General features: G+C 38.4%; 2 protein-coding genes and 1 long non-coding RNA gene across 5 annotated transcripts in view; 2 read left to right on the top strand and 1 right to left on the bottom strand.

Moving 5' to 3' along the window:
- LOC136265963 (uncharacterized) overlaps nt 1-25,595 on the top strand; it is a 41,321-nt gene extending 15,726 nt beyond the window's left edge. For 2 of the 3 annotated variants that reach the window (XR_010705852.1, XR_010705850.1), the window contains exons 3-6: nt 2,163-2,315; nt 22,290-22,350; nt 22,941-22,982; nt 23,843-25,595. This is a non-coding gene — a long non-coding RNA (uncharacterized lncRNA). Of the gene's footprint in view, nt 1-2,162; nt 2,316-22,289; nt 22,351-22,940; nt 22,987-23,842 lie in introns of all 3 variants that reach the window. The other variant, XR_010705851.1, reaches the window with a different exon arrangement.
- LOC136265955 (E3 ubiquitin-protein ligase COP1-like) overlaps nt 7,995-27,371 on the bottom strand; it is a 66,374-nt gene continuing 46,997 nt past the window's right edge. Inside the window, exons 16-23 of the mRNA XM_066060897.1 lie at nt 19,619-19,700; nt 15,745-15,861; nt 14,570-14,687; nt 9,629-9,753; nt 9,490-9,578; nt 9,370-9,435; nt 8,224-8,268; nt 7,995-8,170 (exon numbers count right to left, since the gene is read on the bottom strand). Coding sequence (XP_065916969.1) covers nt 8,153-8,170; nt 8,224-8,268; nt 9,370-9,435; nt 9,490-9,578; nt 9,629-9,753; nt 14,570-14,687; nt 15,745-15,861; nt 19,619-19,700 — 660 coding nt within the window. The 3' untranslated portion in view covers nt 7,995-8,152. The remainder of the gene's footprint in view (nt 8,171-8,223; nt 8,269-9,369; nt 9,436-9,489; nt 9,579-9,628; nt 9,754-14,569; nt 14,688-15,744; nt 15,862-19,618; nt 19,701-27,371) is intronic.
- Nucleotides 10,148-14,143, top strand: LOC136266491 (uncharacterized). Its single transcript, XM_066061506.1, has 2 exons — nt 10,148-10,517; nt 10,599-14,143. The coding sequence occupies exons 1-2, from the start codon at nt 10,148-10,150 to the stop codon at nt 13,529-13,531; spliced, it is 3,303 nt and encodes a 1,100-aa protein (XP_065917578.1). The 3' UTR covers nt 13,532-14,143.

Consider the following 27,371-nt stretch of genomic DNA (forward strand, 5'->3'; position numbering starts at 1 on the left):
CTCCCCAGGTCCTCAGTCTCTAGGTCCACTGTTAACCCAACATACTTTATGATATTAATAATTGTTGATGTCAGATATGGGCAGGGATTTAATAATTAAATTTCGTTACCTTAGTGGAGGATCAAGGAAAACATTCATTGAAAACAACAATTATGGTCAGTGGATGGGAGTATGAATTTGTAGGGAGTGCAAGATACCTTACAATGCCACAACAGGAGCCATTGTTATCTCTATGAATAATCGCGTACTCAGGGCAGACCTTAGACAGCTGTCTCCTTCAAGTGCCCATCTATATAATCAACAAAACATGGATTGAGTGGTGGGAACTCTGATCGCCAATGGCTTCGTGTTAGGCAACACAAAGTTATTGGTGATTAACACCTTGTGAAAAGAAATGGTACACAAAGGAGGGTAAGTCCATGATGCATGTATTTCATTATGCCAAAAAGACACCTGTTATATCTAACAGTTAAAAATCAAGCATGTAACAATAGCTGTTGTTCAGTTAAGTTTGTCTGAAGACATCAGTAAGCCAGTTTAGTACATAGAAAATTAATTTCAATGAAGAAATATATAGATTTGTAGCAAGTATTAATTTCAGCTAGGTTGACATTTTGGGCTTGACCATACCTAACCAATACTGTTGAGGTACTGTGAAGGCATTGCAAAGCTGCATGGTTTCTGATAAATATTTCATTACATGTGTTAGGAATTTTAATTCCTATTTGACAGTCTTTTAACTCTTGGTTTAAAATTTGAAATTAACAAATACTTATCAATTCTCTTAGCTCTTACGGTGGAATATAAAGACAGCAACTGAATGTATTGCATGTTGGTCGTACCAATCAATTTTTACATGTAGTCAACCAATGAAAGGTGAGAAGGCAATTTCAAACTTTAAACAGGTATCCAATCAGGTATATTCTGGATTTCATTAGTGAAAAATTAACTGATAGGTATAGGCTGGTGACTTTGAAATGACACAGACCCCCTACTATAAAAGTAACTGTGTGAAGTACAGTTTCAATGTTCTTACATAGTATTGCTGAACAAGGCTAGCACTTGTCAATGAGACCAATAACAGCTGTTGTGCCAACAGAATTTCAGCCTTGTCAATAACAACAAGCTTGTCAGGTCCACCTACATATATGGCACAGTATATTATGCAAGATGAACAGACATAATGGAGACAAATTATTGAAACACAAAAGATGTTTCATTGCTTTTTTTGTTCTATGCTCCCTATGCTCCCTATGCTATTCACATGCTATTCACATGTAATTTTTTTTAGTTTTGCTGTAACATAGAATTTACGACTGGCACAGAAATGAATAGTTATGGAGATAGAGACAGGTGTAACAAGAAGGCATTGCACTATTTTTTCATAAAGCAATCCGGATTTGAGTAGGGTAAAAAGATTGGTACAATCAATGGAGGCAAACATTTCTGTTCACTGTATTAATGCATCAATGAATCACTACCTGAAATAGAAACCTTGTAGTTGTACTTTAGGGTTTTGTTTTAAAAGAATAATCCTACAAGAGCTCACGATCTAACAATTGTACCTTTACAATCTACCATCAACAGCTACCGGTTCTCGTTTTTTGTGAATACTGTATTCCCGTGGAACAATGTGCTTATTGATATACTGAGTATCAAATCTGTGATCTTTTCATTATGCCCTTTATCGTCTGTTTGTACTTAGTGTTTCTTGTAATTGTGTTATAGTATGTTTTGTACTGTTCCTGTTCTGTGTCTTGTTATGTATGTTGAGGGAAGCATCCTTGTACAGGCAATGCCTTTGGTGCCATCCTGTCATTTTAACAAATTAGATAAGTAAATAAATAAATAAATAACGGGGTGACTTTTCTGTATAGGTGGTTTATGAATGCAAAATTTAAATCTCCTTCGTTTAGCGTCTGAAAAGTAACTGGTTATTCCATGTCCAAGTTTGTTAATGGTTTTAGTCATCAAACTACCCACTTTTATTGTTGTTTAATAGGTTAGTTGTAGTTGACACCACATTTCTTTTGCCCTACAAAAATGGCTGGCAATTTGCACATGCGGCACATTTGTATGACCACACTTCTTTGCTAAATTGTGTGAGAGAATGTTCATGATCACTAAAAAGCAAATGGCTATATATTCTGCTTTGTTTTCAGATATGTTTTACCCATTATACGAAGAATACACAAAAGGAGCACTTCTACAATCAATCCACTTACTGAGTGACTGGGCCAACAAGAAGCCATGAAACACTACCTGCAAATCAACACTTACACAACTTAGGGAAGAGGAATGTAACACAAACAAAGGTAAGTTCATTGTGCATGCAGCTGATGTGGTTGGCAAAAATTAAACAACTTTTTTGTTATAATACAAGGAGTGATAAAGGTTATTTTAAGTTCTCTTCAATGAGACAAGTGCAACAATAATGTATGATTTAGTTAGCATGTACTACTATACACATGTGGAAACTCTGTTTTAAAGGATCCTCTCATTTAACTTATCGATTAAGGAAAGTTTCTGAGGTCTACTATAGACCCCTTATAGCAGTAAAATTTTCATGTAAATTAGCTCCCCAAGTGTCCCCATAAGGCAAATCTGACCTTGTTATTCCTTGATGCCCAGTAACCCTTTGATTCCTTGATGCCCAGTAACCCTTTGATTCAGAACACTGAGATGACTGTTTTAGTGATTGGATCCTCTGATTGCTCTTGACAGTAGACTTGTAAATGCTTCTCGCTGGCTGGTAGATAAGAGGTAACGCTTTTTATTCAATATCCTCCTGTTGGGATAAGCTCTGGGCATCTGGAGGGGTACGTTGTGGTGCCCTGGAAAGTAGATCAGTAGTGTAAAGATATTTACCAGCAACATGAACAATATTGTAATTAGGGCTGAAACAAATACTAGTACTTGGAGAGTACTCGTTAAGGATTTGGTACTCGGATAGTAAAATTGGTACTCAAGTACTCGTCAAGATTGAGTGACCCAGCTCACATGATGTATTTGTCATCTGGGAGTTGCACAATGAAGGCTGTAGAGTTTTGATTAGCATTTTTTTTGTCAGGGACACTAACATCAGTACTTTAATACAGTGTGTGTATCATTGTTGTTACTTGAAAAGCTGTAAATTGTTTAAGGTTGGTACAAAACATGTCAAATGGGTATGACTACAAATAGCTAGTATCTGTGAGTACTCAATCGTTAACTCTAGAGAGTACTTGAATACTAAAGAACCATGATTGCTTCAGCCCTAATTGTAATCAAACCTCATTAGACAGGGTCTGAATCTGAGTACTCTCAGAGAAAGATTTTCCAGGTGTTTGTAGGTCAGCAGTGGTACAAGGGGTTTGTGATCTGTTTCTAAGAGGATCTGATTGCCAATAATGTAGCTACTAAATGTCTCGCATGCCCAGGTGATAGCCAACATCTCTTTTCTATATGGGCATATCTACATTCAGTGCTTGTCATGGAACAAGAGGCGTATGCAAATGGGTGCCAGGATGTGCCCTTAGCCTGAAGGAGTACTGCGCCAAGACCAAAAGACAAAGCATCTGCAGATAGTTTTGAGGGTTGTACATTATCAATATGTGAGGTGTTGTAAGTTCTGTTTTCAATTGGTTAAAGGCTCTATCTTGATCTGGCCCCCAAAACCAAGCTTGGTTGGTACTGAGTAGTGTACGCAATGGAGCAGAGAGCTCAGTTGTGTTGGAAAAAAGTTTCCAAGTTGGTTGGTAACTCCCATGAACCTATGTAGTTCAGTAATGGTAGTGGGAGGAGGCATCTCTTTAATGGCTTTAGGTCTATGCAGATATGAACCCCACCCTGGACTACTACCATGCCAGCACATCAATTTGTTGGTTGGTCAACTTTACTTATAACTCCTGTGACCTCCATCTGTTTAAGCTCTTGTTCAACCTTACGTCTAAAGGGAATTGGTATATGGCGGGCTGAGAACAGTGCATGTGGCTTAGCATTTGGTTGGATTTTAAATTCATATTCAGCTTTCATTGTTCCTAGCCCTTGAAACAGTTCTGGGAACTAGAAAGGAATGCTGCTGGTAGTGTCACCAACAGCATCGACCTTCATAAGGATGTTTAAGGCCATGATAGCTGGGAGGCCCAAATTCTGGTCCAGTGCTTTTACAACATACATCTGGTGTTTTACTGTGTTGTTCTTGTACCTTAGCTGTATTGTACTTCGGCCCAAAACATCCTGAGGCTGTCTACTTGGTCTGCAAAGTACCCTTGTTGGCTTGTGAAGTCTGGGCTGACCAATGGCATCATAGACTTCCTTTGAAATTGCAGTGACTTCTGCTCCTGTATTGACCTTGAATACCACTTCATTGTTGTTCACCATTGCTCAGATGTACCAGCTGTAATGGGCTGTTCAAGCTTGTCACTTATAGCATCAAGGTAGCGAAGAGATGTCTCTGTTTGGGCATTGTCGTCAGGATCAGGGATGTCTTCTGATACCATTGCCACTGTTTTGGAGAAGCACATCTTGCCAAAATGTCTGCATCGGTTGCATCCATACAGCATGTTAGATCTTTAGCAGGGCAGTGGTCTCTAGCATGACTTTTACCACATCTGGACACTTTTGTCTTGGAGTGGGTAGGGTTTCCTGTAGGTTTCTGTTTAACACACTCCAATGAATACATTCTTCCTTCTTTAGAATGTTTGTTGCTCTTTAACTGCCTCTCTTTGGTGCACAAGTTTCTTGGCCTTCTCTATAGGGTTAATGATTCATCCATCTAGAGTCGTTCTGACAAACTACTATCACGGATGCCAACTACTAGCCAGTCTCGTATTGTCTCTTCTTTTAGTGTGCCATACTCGCAGTGTTCTATCAAATTATAGAAACTAGTGATGTATTGTTCAATGGATTCTCCCTCAGCTTGCACTCTGGTGTTGAAATGAGCACGCTCAAATAATGAATCTTAAAATGGCTGTCAAATTTCCCAAGCACCTTGGCGTATTTCTTGCGATTATCACCACAAATGTTTGTGAAAGTAAGGACATCATCAGCATCTTTACCCAAACAGTTCAGAAGTGTAGCTAACTTGTCTTTCTTGCACAATCGGGACACTTCTTGAAACTGTTCAAAGTGTCACGCCATTCATCTGGGGAACTGAAGTTAAATGGTGGCGGAGACTGGAGAGATACGTTGTATGCAGAGCTCATTTCACTAATTTCAGAAGGCCATTTTGTTGTATACTGACAACTATTACAATTCCTCATGTTACGATTCCAATAAATGTGCACTGTGTTGACTGTACATGCATGCATACAATATACATGTGCCTATTACACAACACTTCCTCCAGCCCTCCTAAAAAAGGGCAAGAGTGCATGGTTGCAAGAAAACGATGTACAATTAATCATCAATACACAATTACAATCAATGTAAAAAGGAAAATCTATAATTAATAAAGAAAATGATTACAATCAAGTGTAATAAAATGTATGCATTAGTTCAGTTCAGATAAAGTCAAGACATTTCCTCAATGAGATGTTGAGGAGAGTGGTGGTTCCTGATTGGCCGTAAGGTAACTAATTCCTGGAGGGGAGTGTCAGCAGCAGCAGCAGCAGCAGCAGCATTACTACTATCAAGTTCCAGTGAGTTCAGCTCAGTGGCACTATTGTACTGTATGACTCTATTCCTGGTGAAGTGACAGGCTGGTTAGGAGATGCTGTGGCAGGTGTAGGGCCTGTGGGCTACTCAACCCTGCCCTGACAAGTGGTCAATATGAGCTTGGCGAGTATGGCCATCCACCAGCACTTCATAGTTAAGTGGCCCAAGACTCTAGTAACTGTACCTGTGCACCATTTGTCAGTAGCATTTAGTGGAGGGCAGGAAATATATTACGTGCCAGATTCAGACCCATAGAAAGGATTAGTAACATCTACAATCATCACAAAGATAGGCAGAAGGCTGAATAGCAGACTTATGACTGACGTGATGCTACACCATGCTTTGAATTCCAGGTTGCTTAGATTCTGTGTGCAGAATAACACCATAGAGTATGGAAATAACATGCAGTATAGCTAGTTCATGCTTGTTGACATTTTTTATTAATACAATGTGTGTGTGTATGATGCATCTTGTCGGTTGTACTGCTTATTGGAGAGACACATCCTACAACAATCATGTTACAACCTCAAAATATGTAAGTACTGTCAACAGGACCAACACTAACACCTCATCATCACAGATCCTACTGTAGTCCTGCATGATAATCACATTTCAGATGGTGGTCCTTTATTTACATCAGCACATCAGCATAATCATAAATGGAGAACTTTTGATTTCATAGCTACTTCTGGAACACTTGACAATAGCAAATGATTTTGCCTCTCTACCATGAACCATGTCACGAACCATGGTAATGGTTCATAATAGAGATCGCCTATGTTTTTTTTTGCCAAAATCCTAATAGAACACACACCTAAACACCACCTCAGGAAGCTACCCCAATCACAAAAGAAGCCTTAGAAGTTAATTTGGAAGAAGTATAGGTACACTGGAAAATATGAAGTCAAAAGGAACCAATAAAAGTATTTTTTTAATTAACTGAAATATGCTTATCTTATTTTTTTCTCACAGGGCTAGAGCAAAAGTATTTTTTTGGGGATAAAAACTACATAACTTTCCTTCCTGTGTCTTTCTTCATGTCCATAACCTATTTTTAAATGCATATTACAGTGATAACATTCTCAAGCAAAATTTGCTTCTTGTAGGTTCTGATCTTCTGACCAATGTGTTATCAAGTATCTAATCAATCTATTCATGTTAACACGTTCATTTGGAAACCCTATATCATTAACCACAGTATATTAAGTTCATACCAGAACAATAATGTTGTTGGTACCACTGTGTACTTGACTTATTGTGATCACATAGCTGCACAAATCAGAAGCCATACTATTGTTGACCACAACATGCAATACGCTGCCTATTGTTGGATACCGTAATTTGCTCATTGTAAAATATGTTTCATATGCAAGATTTGTACAAAAATTTCTCACACAAGATCAAACTACTCTAATAGAACAGTCATTCAAATAAATCATACAAAAATATTTATCACGAAATTCTTTTGCACGAAAATAAAGCGAATTACAGTATGTCAAAGCTGTATACCAGTAGTGCAAAGTACATTCAATAGTAGGGAAACGTGCAACACACTGGTGTTTGCTAACTCAACTGACTACTTTAACAGCAACTATAGATACATGATGACTGACTTTTGATACACATGTTCAATACTGTGTAATATCAAGCACCACCAACACCTCTATTATATCATGTTAGCTATCCATAAATAGATTTATAAAAAGTACAAACCAGTGTAAAAGGAATTTTAAAAATTAAAACATGGGAATAGAGATTGCAGAAAAAAGTAAAGAAACAAGAGTCAAACAAGCCAGCATGTTAAACACACAGAGATCTCTATTTGGACTCAAATACACATTTATACAGAAGCATTCTCAGTACTTATCTGCCCCTGATTTGTGGAGAAATTAATGTTTTTCCCTTAGTTTCTACCATATCCATTGAGTCCAAATAGAGATCTGTGTGTGTTTAACATACTGGCTTGTTGACTCTTGTTTCTTTGCTATTTTCAGCGATCTCTATTCCCATGTTTTAATTTTTTAAATATTTTACATTAGTAATAATATATTTACTGCAACATGTACGTAATCCCTAAATGATTTTTACCACTTAGCTAAAGTCTGTCTTGTAATTGGACAATATACAATTATCTGTAATAATTTACAGTATACAATACTGCTAGTTACTCTGTACTATATACCATCAGTACACATAATATAGAGCTTAACACTATTTGAAGGATATCTTGAGACACAGGATATACATCTGGATGATATTAATGTTATCTGTTTGATATGTAATGTATAACACAACACAAAACCCCTTAAGTCCTAATCTGACCCACACACAAAGTCAACACATTTCGCCCAACGAAATATTGCTAAGACATTATCTTTTATTTCCACAAATACATTTTGTTATGTGTTCAGTAGAATAACAAGAATAATATATATAAAATAATAATATACAAATTGTCATAATATGAAATCTCTGTTACATCAACCGTACTACTGTAATTCTCGATCATCTTGTTCTATGCTACCTCAAGCATCTGGAAAAGAGGAAATAATTTAACAAGTTTGTATATAAAAGTAGCAGACGAACCTTAATGTAACCTTGACTATTAGCAGCTAACAATACTGAAGAACGCTAAAGAGAAGAGAAGAAAACAAGATGATGTTGTGCTATTTCTAAAACCAGGTGCCCATGTTGGTAATACTATCCCCAGGAGCCCATAAACGCCGCAAGGCGCAACACCAAGCGACGTGATATCAAATAATCTATAGCACAAAAGCTATCTGAAAGATTAGCAATGACTCCTTCATTTCTCACATACTGTCGTATCTATAATTTATCACAAATCCTAAGAATGCAACACAAATTTCCACAAACGTGGCTCTCTGCAAAATAAAATACACCAAAATTCGATTATTATGAGTTGGTAGAGGATGGTAAGCTTCATTAAACTCTAGCATACATGACAATATTTGGATTCCTGCCTTCGGTGAGAAGCTTAAGCAGAACATTTGATGGAAAACATATTTGGTAAATTGAACAACACATTTATTTGATGAAGTTAAATTTCACAGTTCCTCTTGCTCTCTGGGACCAGCACTAATCATGCATGGACTGCATTCCAGAATTTCAGATGGCATCATCAAACCCCAAGCAATAGGTTATGACCCGTGTACTGAAATGTACAGAGAAATATGTGTGGGACCACGCTCGGTAGTTAGTGTATCTTCCAGATATTCATCAGAATAAGCTGTGTAGGTTCACAGGTCTTTCCTTGGATATCTCTGTGTTTTGATCTCTTTAGCTAGCAGGATATTTGGAAGATTTAAATTTGACAATTTCAGTGAAAATTTACCAACAGCCAAAATTAAATTCCCTGACAATTTTTAATACAGTATTTACATTAGTGGTCAGCGACTAAACAGTGGTGGGCACTTACTGGGTACCCTCTCAAGGACAAGCATTTGTTCTCACTTTATAGTAATACAAAGTGAAAGTCTTCATGGTTAAAACATGCTACACGATATAGGCTACTTGTAGCACAAACCATTTTGCTTGTGTGGGTGAAAAAGGACAATAAAATACAACGCAGTACACATGTGGACGGACACTTAGTTTTCTGAAATTGTTTTCCAAAACACGTTTTTGTGGTTGTCTGTATAGCTATTTGTCTTTCAGCACTTGCAGATGCATATTTTATTTCACAAAGCAATAAGGGACAGCTTTAAGTCTTACTGGTTTCCAACAGACTGCACTAACAAACTGAGTTTCAGCATTATCCGGTGGTTCTGCTGTTCCAGGCTAATAAGAAATACGATTAGTATAAAGTGTTTGCTGTGTGTATGATTAACTTACTAGAATACTCCGAGGAACATTAAAACGATAAGATAATATGTGTTTAGAGACATCCTTATAATAACAATAGAACGAATTATTCTCTGAACCTGTTGAGAGCATAACAGATGTGAAATACTCTAATACAACAGTCACTCACCACACACAATATGGTTCCCATTTACTGTTAATCCTACAAAGTTCTTATCATTCTTGTGTCCATGATATGTCTTCAAACATCGTCCGGTATTCACATCCCATAACTTCATCTCACTATCCGTTGACCTACACAACAACACCATAGCAACAAAGAGATGATAAAACCTTTCTGTGAAGCTCAGTGAAGCCCCACAAAACGTCATCATGAAACGTGGACACTATCCATGATCCCACTAGTACCAATTTAGACCCATGAAATTATGACACCTTATTAATAAGGAAATTACAAGGTGTCTGGAATAAAGCAAATTTTGCTACAAGCAGGCATCTATATGATCAAAGCATTGCAAAAGTAATCTTAACCCTTCAAACCCGGTAAGCCTTTACATATTTAGGTTTTGATGTATGCTTCTGCACAAACTAAGGCCACTTCAACTAAATCTTATGTTTCTCGGGCCCGACCGACCCCCTAAAATCTAAAAATTATGTAAATTTTATATATCACGTGAGTTAGTAAAAAATGGCGTTGATGTATTTTTGGCCGTCTGTGTCCATCAAGCGAGGGGCTAATCTTATTGTTGCGAGAAAGGTGGTCAGAGCGGAGTATGACTGGACATTTGGTCACTTGCTTACAGTAATAAACAGTTCTTGGTTGAATGCGAGCGTTACACGTGTTGCGGTTTCGAAGAACGAGCAGTTTGTTGATCCTGTTCATGATCTACTGCTGGATTCTCCAGTTCAGTTATGTCAGCAGTATGGAAACAATATCTGTTACTACCTGGCACCCCAGAATACCGTTGAAGAAAGCAGTAAACATCACAAAAATGCCTTTGAAGTTTTAATGAGCAGTAGCAAAGAAAGGAAACGTCCAGGGAAGGCAGAAACTTCAGGTACACACCAGTTTAAAAGTTTATTAATTATTTAATAAAGTGTTGTATGTTTGCTGATAAAAATTGTGTGTACATTTGTAGCCGTTCTTCGTGGTGACCAGCAAGTGAGGAACAAATTGATAGATTTGCTTGAGAACATGAAAGTTGGATGGGCTCCAGACTCAGTAGAAACTATTCGGGAAAGATTTGTGAAACAGTTGTCAAATGCTCTTTGGTATTTAGACCCTCATCATGAAAAGTTTTCTTCTAGAAGTATTTACCTCCCAAGTGAGCTAAGCGAGTTTCAGGGGTTCAATGACTGGAAGAAGAAAAAAATCAAGCAACCCAGCATAAGTAGCATGGATCTAGATTATCACATTCAATGTTTGAGCACTACATTGTCTCAGCCGTGGATAACTAGAAGTGAATATTCCAATATAAAATCTTATGTGGAAAAGCTTGTGGATGCAATGTACCAGTACAAGTCTTACCTCGACAAAAAGAATGAAGAAATGAAGGAAGTCCATAAGCAAAGTGCCATTAGAGTTGCTTCAGATGTTTTAGAGCTTTGCACTATTCCTGCTGCTAGGCTTGCCACTATTGATAAATCATATAGGTGTATTGCAAATGCCTTGAGGGACAAAGAAAATTATGAAGCAATTTGTCTTAATGAGCTTGCACCTACTGATCGTTATCAGCGGAGACACTGGCTTGAAAATATAAAGCTACCATTCCAAACCATGAGATACCGTTACCCTTATGGTAACCATTTGGGTGTAGTTACCTATTTATGGAAAGTCGGTGACCCAGTGGATGAAACAAAGGCTTCGAGACTAGTTTCCAGTCTGAACACAAGTCACAATCTGTATGCTTCACGAGAAATGAGAAAGGAATTTCTTGATTTGTACTATTCATTGACAAAAGTGAACAAGAGTGTGTTGAGGAATATTTACAAATCACTAGTTGGTGATTGTTCTGCTGCAGCTGCAGTAGCTGAAAGTGGTATTGATGAACGGGTGGCAGAAGCATTACTTTGGCTTGACGACCCAGAGTTTTTCTATGATCTTAGGAAACTAAATGGCAACCCTGGTTCCAGCAAGTTTAATGCGTTTTGGGAGGAGCTTGGCTTTTATATTGAGCAATTGACTCCAGCTGTGGATGACAGACGGCATTCTGAAATACCTCATATGCCTGTTGCTATCTCATTACGTCATTTGTTGGATATTGTGAGGTCTAGGATAGAACAGAAACATCCTGGTGATGAAAGTAAGCTTCAGGTACCTTCATTGGAGTGGTTACGCCTTCAATTTTGGCCACGTAATCCATACTCATCATCTTCGCTACGCCACACTGGACAACTAGATTTGAAATTCGGGGTCCAGGTTCGGCAGCTGCGTCATGACCATGTTGATTCACATTATGTTAGTGTTGTACTGCAATACTTGAAAGAATTCTGCGTGCAAGAGAGAGAATTTGCAACCTACTTATCTATAGATGACAAAGCAATCATCCCGATTAGTGAACCAGGTCTCCCTGTTTCCAGTGGCGTGAGAGGGCATAACCAGTCAATTGTGCTGGCAGATGGACCTAGTCCTAGTGCTTTGGATCATGACTTCCACATTCATGGGATTGTTCCATCTGTTGCGTTTGCAGTCACCATTCCTGAGTCAGCTCAGGATTCCTTCTATTCTGGAAGAACATTCGTTGGTCTAAAGGACAAGGTCACACAACCTTCTTCACCTGTAAGACATGCCACAGAATTGTCATTTCTCCTTAAATCGCCTGTTTTTGACAATGAATCTGTGGCAAACAAGCCCATACTTGTCATTGTAAGTGATGGTGGGCCAGATCACCGTATTAGTTATGTCTCAGTTCAGTTATCTATGATTTGTCTGTTCCAATCACTAGATCTTGACATGCTTGTGGTTTCACGTACCTGCCCATATCAATCATGGCAGAATATTGCTGAGCGTGTTATGTCTACTTTGAACTTGGCTTTAATGAACATTGCTCTTGCTAGGAAAGAACTACCAGAAGAGTTTGAGAGACTACTCCGTAACAAAAATACTTTGGCTGAAGTTAGAGAAGTTGTTGCTCGTCATCCAGGCTTCAGTGAAGCTCTTTTAGATTCATTGCAGCAGGTATTGTGTACCTTATCCCAACGATTTAGCTCAATGGAAGTAAAAGGAGAACCTGTGAAAGTTACTCAAGCTTGTACTGGGGTTGATATGAAGCAATTTTGGGAACAAATTTTTGAGATCCAGCCAAGTTTGTCCTATGAAAAAATCAATAAGAAGGTTCTCTCAGAGCCTGTCAATGAACACATACGACAGTTTATGGCTGCACACCGTAGTACGACAAAGTATTTATTTCAAGTTAAAAAGTGTCTAAACCCAGATTGCCTTTACTGTACAAACCATCCTGTCAGACTACCAATGCAACATTTTAAACAACTATCTTTTGTTCCATTGCCTCTTAGAAGTGGTGAAAAATATGCTAGATTTGCAGATATGTATGGCAAGGCTGTAGATGAAAGTGATTGCCCATCTACCAAACCTGCTTCACGCAATGAGGAAGTTGATAAAAGAAGAAAAGCCATCTTGGTTAGTAGTAAAGTTAGATGTATTATGACATGCAATGAGTGTTTTAAGCCACGCTGCATCTACTCGAAAAGCAAACTCACCAAGGCAGAACAAGTAGCTTTAAAGGAAGTACGGGAGAGCAATTTGTACTCGTGTGGATCATCAATTTTCATACCCGATTCTCCTTACTATGACAGTGTCTGTGTCAAAGAAAGTTTAAACTGCGGAGACCCAATTGAACTGTCATACTATTCTGCTGCATTGGTACGCTTTCCGTTAGTGTGTTATTGGTGTGGGATGCCCGAAGAGTCACTTGTTCGAGATGCTGAGTATATGGAACTAGAAAAGAATTTTCAAACAGTTCATGCTATTTGTATGCTTTGCAAGCATGATGGAAAGGAGCCATTTACCAGACATCCTTTGAATGCCCCAAAATGGAAAAAGATATCTTAGCTATGTTAGATGATTGTACATTTTTTATTTTTTTTTTTATTTTGTGGCATAGTACACTGTGTTTGCTTGAATCTTTTTGCATACATGCAATGATACTGTGTGCTTGATTTGTTGTGGGTTTCGATTTTTATTTTTTTTAAATCTACCTACCGACCCTAAATTTGCTGATTTTTTCCCGAGAAACATAAGATTTAGTTAAAGTGGCCTAAAGTAACTTCGCAAGCAATGATAGAAAGATCACCACCAGCCCACACCATGAACTCCACAATTAAAAATAACACTCCAAGCATCGTACAATGCCTTTTATCACACCACTTAAAAACAGCTTTGTCTGCCATAGCTGTATACTTTTTCATTTGCCATACTTAGTGCTATGGCCTTAAACTAAGCACCATTAGAATACTCATGTGCTACAGATTCCAGTGGTATACAATAGATCACATGATCTTATACGGACAGTTGCATCATTAAAAACACCATCAAGTTCCAACAGATGATGTCTGCCGTTTATCGCTTTGTTTCAAAAGTACTCTTTAGTGTTATATAAAACTGTTTATATGTTATTGTGGTGCATGAAATTAGGTTTTTATTTCATGTATAAGAATATCCTGTTGTACGGTAGTAGAAACCTGATGCTCTGCCTATGGTTTGCACTTACGCATTATTTCATGTTCAAAATTCAGGGGAGGATCCAGAGGGGTTCAAAGAGTTCCATGGAACTCCCCTTATGAAATAGCCTCTCTTACTTGAGATACTCTAATAGAGCAGTCACAGTAGTCTTTTGAGGAGCAGTGTAGCAAGCTATGTATCTAGTTATAAACATTGGTGAGGGGCAGCTATTGTCAGCAGGTAATGACTTTTTTTTTGGGGTCTTCAACTTACTGCTAGACTGAAGTTCCAATTCCAAAGTGGAACCCCCCCTTTTAAAAGTCTGGATCCGCCCCTGAAATTAATTCCAAGTTTGAAGGGTTAATGAATAAAGTTTCACGAACTTTCACTGTACAAACACATTTATTACACAAATGATGACCAACTTACAAAGACACAAGTTCTCGATGGTTTACAAACTGACAATAAGACACAGCTTTCTTGTGGCCCTCCAGCACACACAGAGGAGACCGAAGATCACGAAGATCATAATAATGTACTTTGTGATCTGCAGTGGATAAAATACTCTCAATAGAATGCACACATTGAAAACATGATCAATAAAACAATTACAATTAATTTGTGTGCATACTCAACAAAGCAAATCCTAAAAACAGACTACAGTAGGACCTCCATTATCCAAACACCTGTGTGCCAGTTCAATCGTAAAAGTGTTCAGATAAGTGAATCTGTTCGGATGAACGAAGCCCTTTCATTTATATACAAAGTTGTGCTCAACTACTCTAATAGAACATACACCACTCTAATAGAATATTCACCTAATGAAATAATACCCTAATAGAGCAGTCACTTATACTAGGGATGTCAAACGGATTTTTACATTACAGATGCATGTTTTAACCACAACATCTTGTAGAGCTTGGAAAATGCTGCAAATTGATATATGAGTTTGCCACATTTGCTATTGTAGTAGCCAGTAATTCAAAAAACAAGTGACGTATGAGTGATCCACATCACTTTGTATTATCAATTGCGTAGCATTGCCAGGTAACCAATTCAGGCATTCAAGTTTCATCTTGCACTGACTGAAAACCAACCTATCGATTAACTGGAATACTGTTGTGCATGGCGATCGACAAAACTAGCTTGCTGTCATCATCCATACATTTTCTAGGCAGGGATCCAACATTGCGGCTTACACACACACCTAGCTACTCTAATCATGACAGAAGAGCACTACCTTGACTAGTTCATCACTATGAAACGAAAAAATCTAGTGGATAAACTGACTACAAGACATGCAATTCATTGTACCACTTTTGAATGAAATTTACGGGAGAAGAAATTCCATAATTTTTGCAGAGTTTTGACATCTCCACTTATACTGCTCACACTGAGCATGCACGCACACACTACACATGCACACACAAACACTACACACACACACACAAACACTACACACGCACACACACAAACACTACACATGCACATGCATACACTACACTTCACACGCACACACTACGCTACACACACTACACTACACTACACACACTACACTACACACACTACACTACACACTACACTACACACACATACACACAAACCTGCACAACCATAAGCAAGATAATATCGTGACGCAGGGTGAAATCTCACCGCACACACATTAGCTTCAGCATTGACGATGCCGACAGAGTATGCCATGTTGGTCACCCAGATCTTGACTAGTAGGATAGAACAAGTCATAACATATCAGATCATTAATGTATCACACATGGTTTGTTTAATATATTTAATGAAATACAAGAAATTTTATTGGAAGAACTTAATAGAAACTTTAAAAAGTGAGCTGATAACTTCCAACATTTGACTTGACAGCTACTGTACTGAAGTCAGCCACAAACAAAGTGTTCTGACACATGAACATGTTGTTACACAAAAGTATCAAACAGTACGTTAGTACTGTTTAAGTAGGAATCCCCCGAAATGACATGCACCTCCAAAAATACCGCCTTTAAAAAACCAGCTTAGAAACTTCTTACGCAACGAAAATCACCTTTACGGAATAATATTAGTCCATCTAACAGCAAATGTAGTGCTAAAAACAAGAAAACGCTTACTGGCAGCCGGATATAGAATTTAAAAAAAAAAAATCGTCTAAGCTCAAAATTTCGTCTCACTCACTCACTGACCACAGTCGCAAGCCTAGAGCCCAAATGAAGCAGCATACGGTCACCATTTTACGCCACAACAACAAACTCACTGGTGGGATGTGCCTTTTGGGGTTCCGACGAGTATACGCCCTGTGCGCCTTGTCTTTTATCTTCAATCAGGCTACTTGTCTTCTTTATCCAACGAAACCATATCAAGGCATTAATTTTCCATATCAACACTTTCTTTAAGCAGCATAATAGACGCCACAAAATTATTTAAGGCGCTTAGACTAAACTACTGTACGGAGGTACCGGTACTCCACGATAGGTCACAAGATCACACTCATCCTTTATTCTATGTATTATCGATCTATCAATCGAGACCACGATGACCACGCCTCTTTTACACTAGCTGTATTTGTGACCACACACCTTCAAGTTGGTAGGATGATTTGAGATACTCTAGTCTAATAATTGATTGAAACCATGATAACCACACCCTTTTTTGGCAAGCACACATCTGGCTGACTTGAGATACTCTAATACAACAGTCACCCTAACAGAACAGTCACATGTTTATAGCTAGCTGTATGCTTTAACAAAAAAACTAAACAAACTAGTATATTAAAAATTATAAATTTAAAAATGAAGTAGGAATCCAAGCAATAAAAAGTAGTGAAACAAGAGATGAACAATGGTAGCTATTACAGCATAGCTCAGTTGGAAATCCCTACTTTGGCATGGTATAGCATATTTTGTGTTCAATGCCAAAGTAGGGGTTTCCCACTGAGCTATGCTGTAATAGCTACCATCGCTCATCTCTTGTTTCGCTACTTTTTATCGCTTGGATCCCTACTTCATTTTTAAATTTATAATTTTTAATATACTAGTATTATCTTATTTCTATGACACAAACATATAGAAGGAATCGGTAACAGGATTAACAAGTTTATAACAGGATAAACAAGTCACAAATCATTGCTACTAGACAGTCGATAGCTAACTAGTGGACACTAATGGCCCCTTGCTCATGTTAACAAGCTGTACAGGACACATTCTGTTTGTCTTGATCATAAGTGACTGTTCTATTAGAGTATTTTGGTCACATTTGTATGTTCTATTAGAGTAATTCAACAGACACCTGTTTATGGTATAGCAGTTTTTTTCTTATGAGCAAAAAATAAATCCATGCAACACTATCACAAGGTGAAAAATTCACGACAATAACTTTCTCGCACAAAAATGATCGCTTGTTGAAAAAGTAAGTGTTTGTGTACCAGGTGGAAGCAACAAAACTTGTGACCATTACAGCGGAAACTCGTCTAGTTCGTACAACTTCCGAATTTCTTTTCATTTTCTCAACATTATCTGCATAGTCCAAGGAATGGTTCGCCAAAATTTCAGTCAATTATGGTGAGTAGTTTTGGAATTACAGTGCTAGAAAGTAGGAAAAACAAGGAAATTGATTTGTACAGTGACTATACTAAAAATAAACTACAGGAGCTGACATTACCAGCCATAACTTCCGTTTGGATTAGTCTACAAAGCTGGGATTTGGCTTACAGTGTCCTCAATGGATTGGCAGATCAGCCAAGGTATAGTTCCCTGCAGTCACTTGTGCATAGGCATATGAAGGTGGTTTTATTGAAGAAACAGAGATGATTTTGTTTACATCTACCGCATCGTAAACAAACACACGTGACACACAAACCATTGGGGATACAGAAATGAAAGATTTTCAAGTTCCCTATGAGTAGGCGAATAAGATGGTTTAATCAATTTAACACTTCCTTTCCTGAGTAATAGCTTAATTAAAACTTGCATAAAATTTTCTTTATAACACGTGTAATTTCACCAATATAATTATATATATATATATAAATTTAATTTTGTTTTTCTCAATATGCATGCTTGTGCGAACTAGATGGGTTTTCGCTGAGACGGTCACATTTAGTTGTAATAAGTGTATTCACAATGAATTTGTGCAGGCATCTGAAGTTTGCTGGGAACTCAAGTAGGGCAGCCATTTTTGGTCAAGAAACATGTGCTATGTAAGGGGTTCAGGTGAACAAGCAACTGACGAGCTGTTATAAATAACAAACAAGCAGTTATGTGCATAAACAAGCACCTGGTTTGTTGGTGATTGTTGTTCCAACACAACAGTCTTACAGTATAAGCACTAAAAATCTCACACTACGTGATGAAATATGTCACAAATTTTATTAATGCAAATACGAGATTTAGACAATGGAGGTCCCTTTGTAGTGTAATCAAGATGCTCGATTTCCATTATGTACGTTATCTACCAAAACATTTAGTACAGCTACCTCAAGCCCTTTAAACAACACAACTGTTTATCACAAAACTCGCTTTGATATAACCAAGAACAAGTGAGTTATGAAGGACTTTAACAATATCTCATACATTTAGTACAGTGGACCCTAACCCCAATGGTCTCAGTCAATGGTAACAGTGTTTAGATAAGTGAATTGTTCAGATAACTGAAGCCCATACATTTAAGTACAGAGCTCTGTTGAAATACTCTAATAGAACATACACTTGTACTTAAAATACTCTAATAAAACAGCCATTCCCAAATTTGCGTAAATGGGGGTTGGGTTTATTGTATTCTGTTACATACATGTTTTTAACACAGAGATTGTTCCAATACAAAACCACAGGACAGTGAATACACGTACACATGTATACACTTCTATGATATTACAGTGGAATATCTCTATAATGAATACTATGGGACCAAGAAATTTGCTGTAATAAAAGTTGTTCTCTTTCAGAGGTAAATATGTATAGACTCTAGAACCAGACCAGAATATTTGTCCTGATTATGGAGGTGTTTTTTCTATTGCGTCCTTAATGTGGAGAGTTTGCTAAGAGAGATTCCATTGTGATGGCTTTAGTAGGAGCGCAGGTGAATGTGATCAACAAATCACAGAAATAACACTTTACCTTGAGTAGGTGTTCCACAGGCTCAATAGTACAGGGTCAGTAGGTTGGTATATAAATAAAAGTGCTAACAAAAGTTGGGACAAACGAATACAAAATAACAAATTATAAGTGGTCTTGAAGACGTTTGCAGCCAGTGTGTTTCTGAGCTGAAATATAAAAGATATTTAGTAGCTAAAATATGTTGGAAGAATCATGACATTTGTGCTCAGAGCTTCTAGTGGCCATTTTCCACCTTAACTTTTTTCAATCTATGAAGAAAAGTAGGCTGGCTGGGCCCGTGAAACAACTAATCACGTTGACATAGCCTAAACAGTCTCTCAAATACCACAATCAAAGTCAATCTAGTTAACAGTTAACTAACTTTTGAAATCATCAGAGCCGCTAGCAACAATCTTCGGGTCACAATGATTGAAATGTACTGACCAACATCTTTTCTCATGTTCCTAAAGTGTGACAGAAAATATGAGATGTTAGGATTAGCAGCAATGAACTACACACAAATCTGAACCAGTGTAACATGGATACCTTGGACCAACCAATAGTACCCTGATTATCAAGGTGTCCTGATTATCAAGGTGTCCTGATTATCAAGGTGTCCTGATTATCAAGGTGTCCTGATTATCAAGGTGTCCTGATTATCAAGGTGTCCTGATTATCAAGGTGTCCTGATTATCAAGGTGTCCTGATTATCAAGGTGTCCTGATTATCAAGGTGTCCTGATTATCAAGGTGTCCTGATTATCAAAGTGTCCTGATCATCAAGGTGTCCTGATTATCAAGGTGTCCTGATTATCAAGATGTCCTGATTATCAAGGTGTCCTGATTTTCCAGGTCAGTTTATGTACTAAGGAATACTTTGGGACCTTAACTAAGTGTCTGGATTATGTAGGTGTCCATTCTCCATAAATATGATCTCTTAAAAACATACAGCTTCAAATCCTTTGTTTTTGCAATACACATCATTTGTACAGTATAAGAGTGAGCTTTACATGTTAGTACAAAATCTATATATATAAAGCTGAAAAGCTGTCTGTCTGACGGTCACGCTGCTTACTCACCAGACTTGGCGCGAATCAACATAGTCTGTGCTGATAATGAAGCGCTCATCATCTGCCTACTCTAAGATTGTTATCACGAGTTCACGCGTGCTTCCGTTCGGTCTCTACAGCGCGTAGAAGGCCAAGGTGTAGAGAAAACTTGAGCAACATTCCTTTGAAAACCACAGTACATACTGTTCAAGTGGTAGAACGCCTGACTAGCATGTAAGAGGTCGTGGGTTCAAATCCACGTGTTGACAGATTTTTTCTTTCTACTCAGTACCTTTTTGTGAACACCTTTTTAAAACACGACTTTTAGCTCATCATATCTTGGCATGCAAAGCAAGTGTCGAGGCGGGACTTTAGCGAAATTAAACGCCCATCATCTGGCAACTCGAGTGTTGTTGTAGCAAATCAATACGTGCTTTTGTTCGCTCTTTATAGGGCGATGAAGGCACTGGTGTAGGGAAGGATCACTGAAAAGTTGAGCTACATTCCTGTCAAAACCACTGATAAACAACTGTGGCGATTGTGCACCTCCCTTAACCCCAAGTTATTATAACCAGCCAGGGTTCAATCCCCGCCTAGGTCATAACTTTTTTTTTCACTTTTGGGACCTTTTTGATGCACCTTTTTGCTCTATCTGTTCCATGCAAGTCTTCATCTACAAACTCTTATGATCAGTTTTTCAGCACTGGCACTGAATCACCTCACATAATAGGGACTCTTATAGCACTTTTGGGACAGGGCAGACAAATTGCCAACATAATTGTCCATCTGTGAGTTGGTCCAGTGTGTTGTATTAGAGTAGGTAAAAGCTTCTTTCACCAGACTTACCTCAATACTGCTGTAGTAATAGGCAGCTTGCATGATTGAACAAATACTACTACTGTGCATCTGAAAAATGATAATACTGGAACCATGCAGATACATAGTTTACACCGAGGAACTGCATCTGACCTGGCACAACTGTTTCACTATCCTGCTTACATGCTTTCACTCTAAAGATTCATACATTACCTTATTGGTCAATTACACTGCAGGTGTTTCAAAACTGGGTTTTTGTATGGCAAGAGGTATATGTGTCACTGCAACATCAGAACTGAAAGTGCATAGGACAAGTTCTGAACTTTTGCTTGCCATGCAGTAACTATAACTGCAAATTGTGTTGACTTTAAATTATGCTCAAGTTCATTTCTCTTTGTGACAGTCGGTAAGGTAAACATCAAAATGTAGAAACTGAAACTGTACCGTGTGTACACAACCTGTATGTAATGTAGGATATACTGTATACAATTGCCTTAGCTCGCATGCAGTTTAACTAATTAGCTAGCCTTGCATGCATGCTTCACTATAAATTATTATGTACTGCATAAGGATCATGTACTTTAAAGCACTATCGACATACATGCTACACAGCAAATATAGGACACTAATATTTATGCTTGGTTCCCAATATATTAATTATTGTTGCATTAGTTCTCATGTAAAGCAGCAAAGGTTCCGTTTGTTCTATACAGCACGTTGAAGTCACTGGTAGGGAAGATGCACTGAATAATTAAACTACATTCCTGTCAAAACCACAAACAATAAACTTTAGTGTTTTGCATCATTAATGACATAAGAAAACCTCATGCTCTTTAAAAAATGTGACATCACCATGTACCCTACATAGCTACATTAGCAGTGCTGGTGTTTAATGCTTAGTCCCTCTTCGTGGCATTAAAATGTTTAATGTGGAGATGGTCCTGCACATAGGGCAGGTACCAATGCTAGTTAAAGTATAAATAGAAACAAAACAATATGTGGCCTGACTGTTCTATTAGAATTATGAAATTCTACTGTTTGTTCTATTAGGGTATTTTATATTCAGATGTGGAAAAACATCACTTTGAAAGCGAAAATCCCTCCATAATGTGACCACATGTGTGAGGGTTGTTACATATGACAAATTTCAATCCAAAACATCAGCCGCCATTTTTTCTTAACATCATAGATCATGTGATTCAAAAAAGTGGCATTAAATAGAATTGAAACAAGATTATGATACCAAAAAGGTATGTTGGTATATATTAGTAATTAGAAGTATAATTAGGCATTTGAAAAGAATTTCTTTAATGATTATAATACTGATTGTAGTATAGCAAGTTAGTTTGTCTTATCTGCTAGCCAAGTTGTTAAAATGTATAAAACCTTGTAGATATTAATCAAAACATAATTTATGTGACTGCCAGGCTAGTAAAGTTCACTAAAAACGTTTAGAAAGCATTGCACATGTAGTAGGCATTATATAGAATATACCACCTAGCTCAAGTATCTTTTACAGAAATGACAATTGATAGACTAAACAATGTAATATCATAATGTATATACATTTGTGATAAATAACACAAGCCCAGCTAGTTACTAAGGGCTGCTTTCTTCATGCTAAATAAATCAATAGCTCAGTTAATGTGGAATGTACCCCATATCTGATAAATATGGTTATTTACACACTGTATAGGCTGATAATGAATGTTCACCTATAGCTAGCAGCTACCAGTAAGTGCTGAATATAAATGGGAGGGGTCTATTGCTATTGTGTGTATACAAAGAAAATAAAACTGGCATGTTATTTTACTGATGTACAATTCTAATTCTCTCACAGCCTCAAGGAGAATTTTTTTGCTGAAATTGTTTTCTGAAAAATGTACGTAAGTGTGCATGTGCGTCAGTGTAGTTTGTGCATGTGCGTCAGTGTAGTTTACGCATGCATGTGTCTGTGAGTGCATGTGTAGTGTGCGTGCGTGCGTTTCCCTGTTCGATGCTCGCATTACGCCAATTTGATTTTGTTGCTGTTTCTTTGAGCAAGAACTTTTCTCACATCGCTCCAGTCTACCCAGCTGTTTAAATGAGGACATGGTGGCCTGGTGTCAACTGGGGAAGCAGCCCACCCAGCTGTAACATAACAAGGAGAAAACATCCTGACCACCTGGTAGACTCCTGTAAGTGTTTGAGCGTAAATCGGATGGCTGCAGGTTCGAGGCTACCTAGGTCCAGTCATGGATTTTTTCTCCTTTCTCCAACTTTTCAAACACACCTTCTGTAGCTAAAGTCTTTGAGCAGGCTGTAGGGCCAGGTGTCCTACAGACCTTCAGCACTTGTGCTGTAAAGCATTAATAAATAAACATCAATGGGTACCTGGTATTGACCGGGGAAGCAAATGCTCAACTGTAGCATGTCTCACACAGCAGTTGAAGTGGGACTTCAGGTTCCCACACCTTCACCTGTGGAACATGCTACAGTCCTCTACAGGTTACCAACCCTACCCCATGAGGATTTGTTTGTGCTGACTCCTAGCACCTGAGTACCACACAGGTGTACCTAGCATGGCAGCTAAAGGCTTTACTTCTTTTGCTTGTGTGTGCATGCATGCGTGCGCACGCTTAGTGTGTTGTGTTTGTACACATGTGTGTGTGTGTGTGTGTGTGTGTGTGTGTGTGTGTGTGTGTGTGTGTGTGTGTGTGTGTGCGTTGATAAACACACACAATCTTATGATTCTGTATCTAGAAATGCTCTGTGGACTGTCCAGGCTAAGTGTGGTATACCTCCTACATATTGAACATCATCTGGTCCTTCCATGAAGGGATGCAGGCTGAAGTCAGGAGGGAAACCAGCTTGTGGCAAGCCTGAACAATGGCACTGAGTACAGGTATCTACTTTATTTAACACAGTGGTGAGCCGGTGACAATGGCATAGTCAGAGTTGAGAAGCTGGAATGAGTATATCTACATGTTAGAAAGCTGGTGGACAGGTGACAGTTTGCTGATGACCTTGCTTTGTGCATGTGTGTGTAGTGTGTGAGTAGTGTGTGAGTAGTGTGTGTGTGTAGTGTGTGTGTGTGTAGTGTGTGTGTGTGTTGTGTGTGTGTGAGTAGTGTGTGTGTGTGTGTGTGTGTGTAGTGTGTGGTATGTGAGTAGTGTGTGTGTGTGTAGTGTGTGTGTGTAGTGTGTGAGTAGTGTGTGTGTGTGTGTGTGTGTGTGTGTGTGAGTAGTGTGTGTGTGTAGTGTGTGTGTGTAGTGTGTGTGTGTGTGTGTAGTGTGTGTGTGTAGTGTGTGTGTGTAGTGTGTGTGTGTAGTGTGTGTGTGTGTGTGTGTCGTGTGTAGTGTGTGTGTGTGTGAGTAGTGTGTGTGTGTGTGTACTGTGTGAGTAGTGTGTGTGTAGTGTGTAGTGTGTACTGTGTGAGTAGTGTGTGTGTGTGTGTCGTGTGTGTGTGTGTGAGTAGTGTGTGTGTAGTGTGTACTGTGTGAGTAGTGTGTGTGTGTAGTGTGTGTGTGTAGTGTGTAGTGTAGTGTGTGTGTGTAGTGTAGTGTGTGTGTAGTGTGTGTGTGTGTAGTGTGTGTGTGTAGTGTGTGTGTGTGTGCAGTAGAACATAGAACCCCCATTATCCAAACACCTGTATGCCAGTTCAATCATAAAAAAAGTGTTCAGATAACTGAATTTGTTTGGATACATGAAGTCCATTCATCTGCTCTAATAGAACATACAATTACTCTAATAGAACGTTCATCTAATGACAAAATACTCTAATAGAGCAGTCACTTATACTGTTTGGATAATTGAGGGTCTGGATAATCAAGATTCGGATAATCGAGGTCCTACTATACTGTGTGTGGTGTGGTGTGTGTGTGTGTGAAGTAATTGTCATACTCTATTTATCTGTAAAAAGTTTGCTGTAAATTTGATGTAGTTATATAGATCAAACTTCTGTTACGGCTACAAACGAGAAATTAAATCAAAACTTTGGACGTCAATATTTCACAAATGGCTAGTGCAAATTTGTTGTGTGGCCTACCCTACCTGGCAGACAGCTATAATGCAAAAATGGTGTGCTTTGGAGAAGGATAATGAGAAACAGCAGTAAAGGTACAACAATGAGCTGTGGTAACACAATGAGATGTCAGTAGGGAATTAGACTGCTAACCTTCCAATTGTGTAGTGGGTGTGAACTTTTTCTCAGCTTTTATTCATTAAACGTGACACAAGTTCCTGTGATTGTTCCATGTGATAGTCAGTGATTGTTCTATTAGAGTATTCTCAGTAGTTACCCATTGAGGGTGACTGTAAAGCTGTAGAAATCTGTGAATCTGGTAGGATTAAAATATGAAGCATGATCACTATGGCTGCATTAAATTACTACAATTCACATGCTTTTCAACAATGTAATCCTTTTATTGTTGGTACTTATGACTATTCACAAAAGGTGTTTATCCAAACCAGTGGCAGGTCCAGGGGGGGAGGAGGGGCACGTGCCCCCCCCCCCCCTCCTTCAATCCCTTTATTTTTGTAAATTGCATATTAGATCGAGATACTCTAATAGAGCAGTCACTCTAATAAAGCAGTCACAGTGTTCGTGAGGCAGTGTGGCTTAACTATGAAGCTATGAATAAGGATCTTTATATACTTTATGGTAAATACATTTGGTAAGGGCAGCAGTGCAGCCATTATTGCTGCGCCTGGTTTACTGAAATTGTTTTCGTAAAAGTGTGTGTGTGTACCTATCTACCTATCTATGTTTGTCCGTACGCACCCACGTGAGCAAAATCGTTTAATAACGGTAAAAGCAGCTTTTACGTAAGAAGTAAAAGTGAAATGAAGTCTGTATTAAACTTCTGCACAGGTGAACTTTGCTCTGAGGTGGTTTCTTTTCGGCGGACTGAAATACGGGTGTGGTGACTTTCCTCAGACTACCTTCCCCTTGAGGTTTTCAGGCATTTAGCAACTGAAAAACAACGGTGCAGGCCTCGTACACTACCAGGAATAGCCTATCGCTTCGAGTTGAAAGGGGGCGTATCCCTTACGTACGCGAACAAAAATGAAGAGCAGCTTTGAGGCTTTGTCGAGAGAATTTGTGGGAAAAAACACGTTAGTCACACTATAAAACAGTTTAGAAGATAGTTTTGTGCGTAATATGTTGGTAAAAGCGGTTTGTTTAACAAACGCTTCCTTAGCAGTGCATAGCAACGTAATTGAACGAATATTTCATGAATTACAAAATACGAGAATTAGCTAATAATATTATTGCACAACCCAAACTACCCTATTGTAAAGTAGTAATACATAGTTGGTTAATTCATAGTAGTATATACTGTCTATAGTTATTCCAGATGAGTTAGCTAGATGCATGGCGCCTGGTTTTTAGAAGTAGCACAACATCAACTTGTTTTTTTTTGCTCTTCAACTTTTCAGCAAAATGCCCCCCCCCATTTCCAAACTCCTGCAAACTTGTCTGTTTTTGTTTTTTGTTGTTTTTTTGTCAGTGCAAATCACAGAACAACCACCAAAAAAGTGATGAAAAAAAACCCAGAAAAAAAACCCAGAAAAAAAACCCTTGTCTAACCCAGGATTTGAACTCACACCAAAGTATGTAAGAAGTACCAGTAAGAGCTTAACCACTCAACAACTAAGTTACTTCAGCTGGTAATGTCTATTTCATGGTACTTATACTAGTGCATAGGAAATATTTCTACTGTAGACTTGCAATTGGCCAATACTTGTAATATCGGTACAACCCTAGCATATAGCAATTGCCAAGAACTTTGTGGACTGACAGATTTTAGTTCCACATGTATTATAAATTCTACCTTGTAATCCAGTCTGACAAAATCGGGCTTATCACCTATTTAAAAGTATCGAGAAATGCCGGTTTTAAGTATTTAGTGTGTTGTAGCTCGCCAATGGTTGAAGCTATGTGTACCAAATTTTCACACGTTTTACACCAATTCCTTACCTTCCAGAGCATCCACTGTGCAAGTAGCCAACAACTAAGTTTCCCGCCATTTAGATAGTTTTTAAACCGAGGTTGACTATATCAGGCGAGCTGAAAATTGGGTGGGAGGCGGGGGCCCTGGAAGGCAGGCAAGATGGTGTTCAAAAATTGCAAAGGAAGGCCAAGGGATGAATTAGGCCAAGTTTTGAGCCATTGAGGTCTCACAACTGGCTAAAATGAAAGGAAATTCACAGCAGAGGTACTTATTCAACACCACAGAGCTGTACAGCCACATACAGTCATTCCCAGGCCAACCAGAGCTCCATTAAG

This window comes from Dysidea avara, chromosome 9 (assembly GCF_963678975.1).
Source record: "Dysidea avara chromosome 9, odDysAvar1.4, whole genome shotgun sequence".
Taxonomy (NCBI): domain Eukaryota; kingdom Metazoa; phylum Porifera; class Demospongiae; order Dictyoceratida; family Dysideidae; genus Dysidea; species Dysidea avara.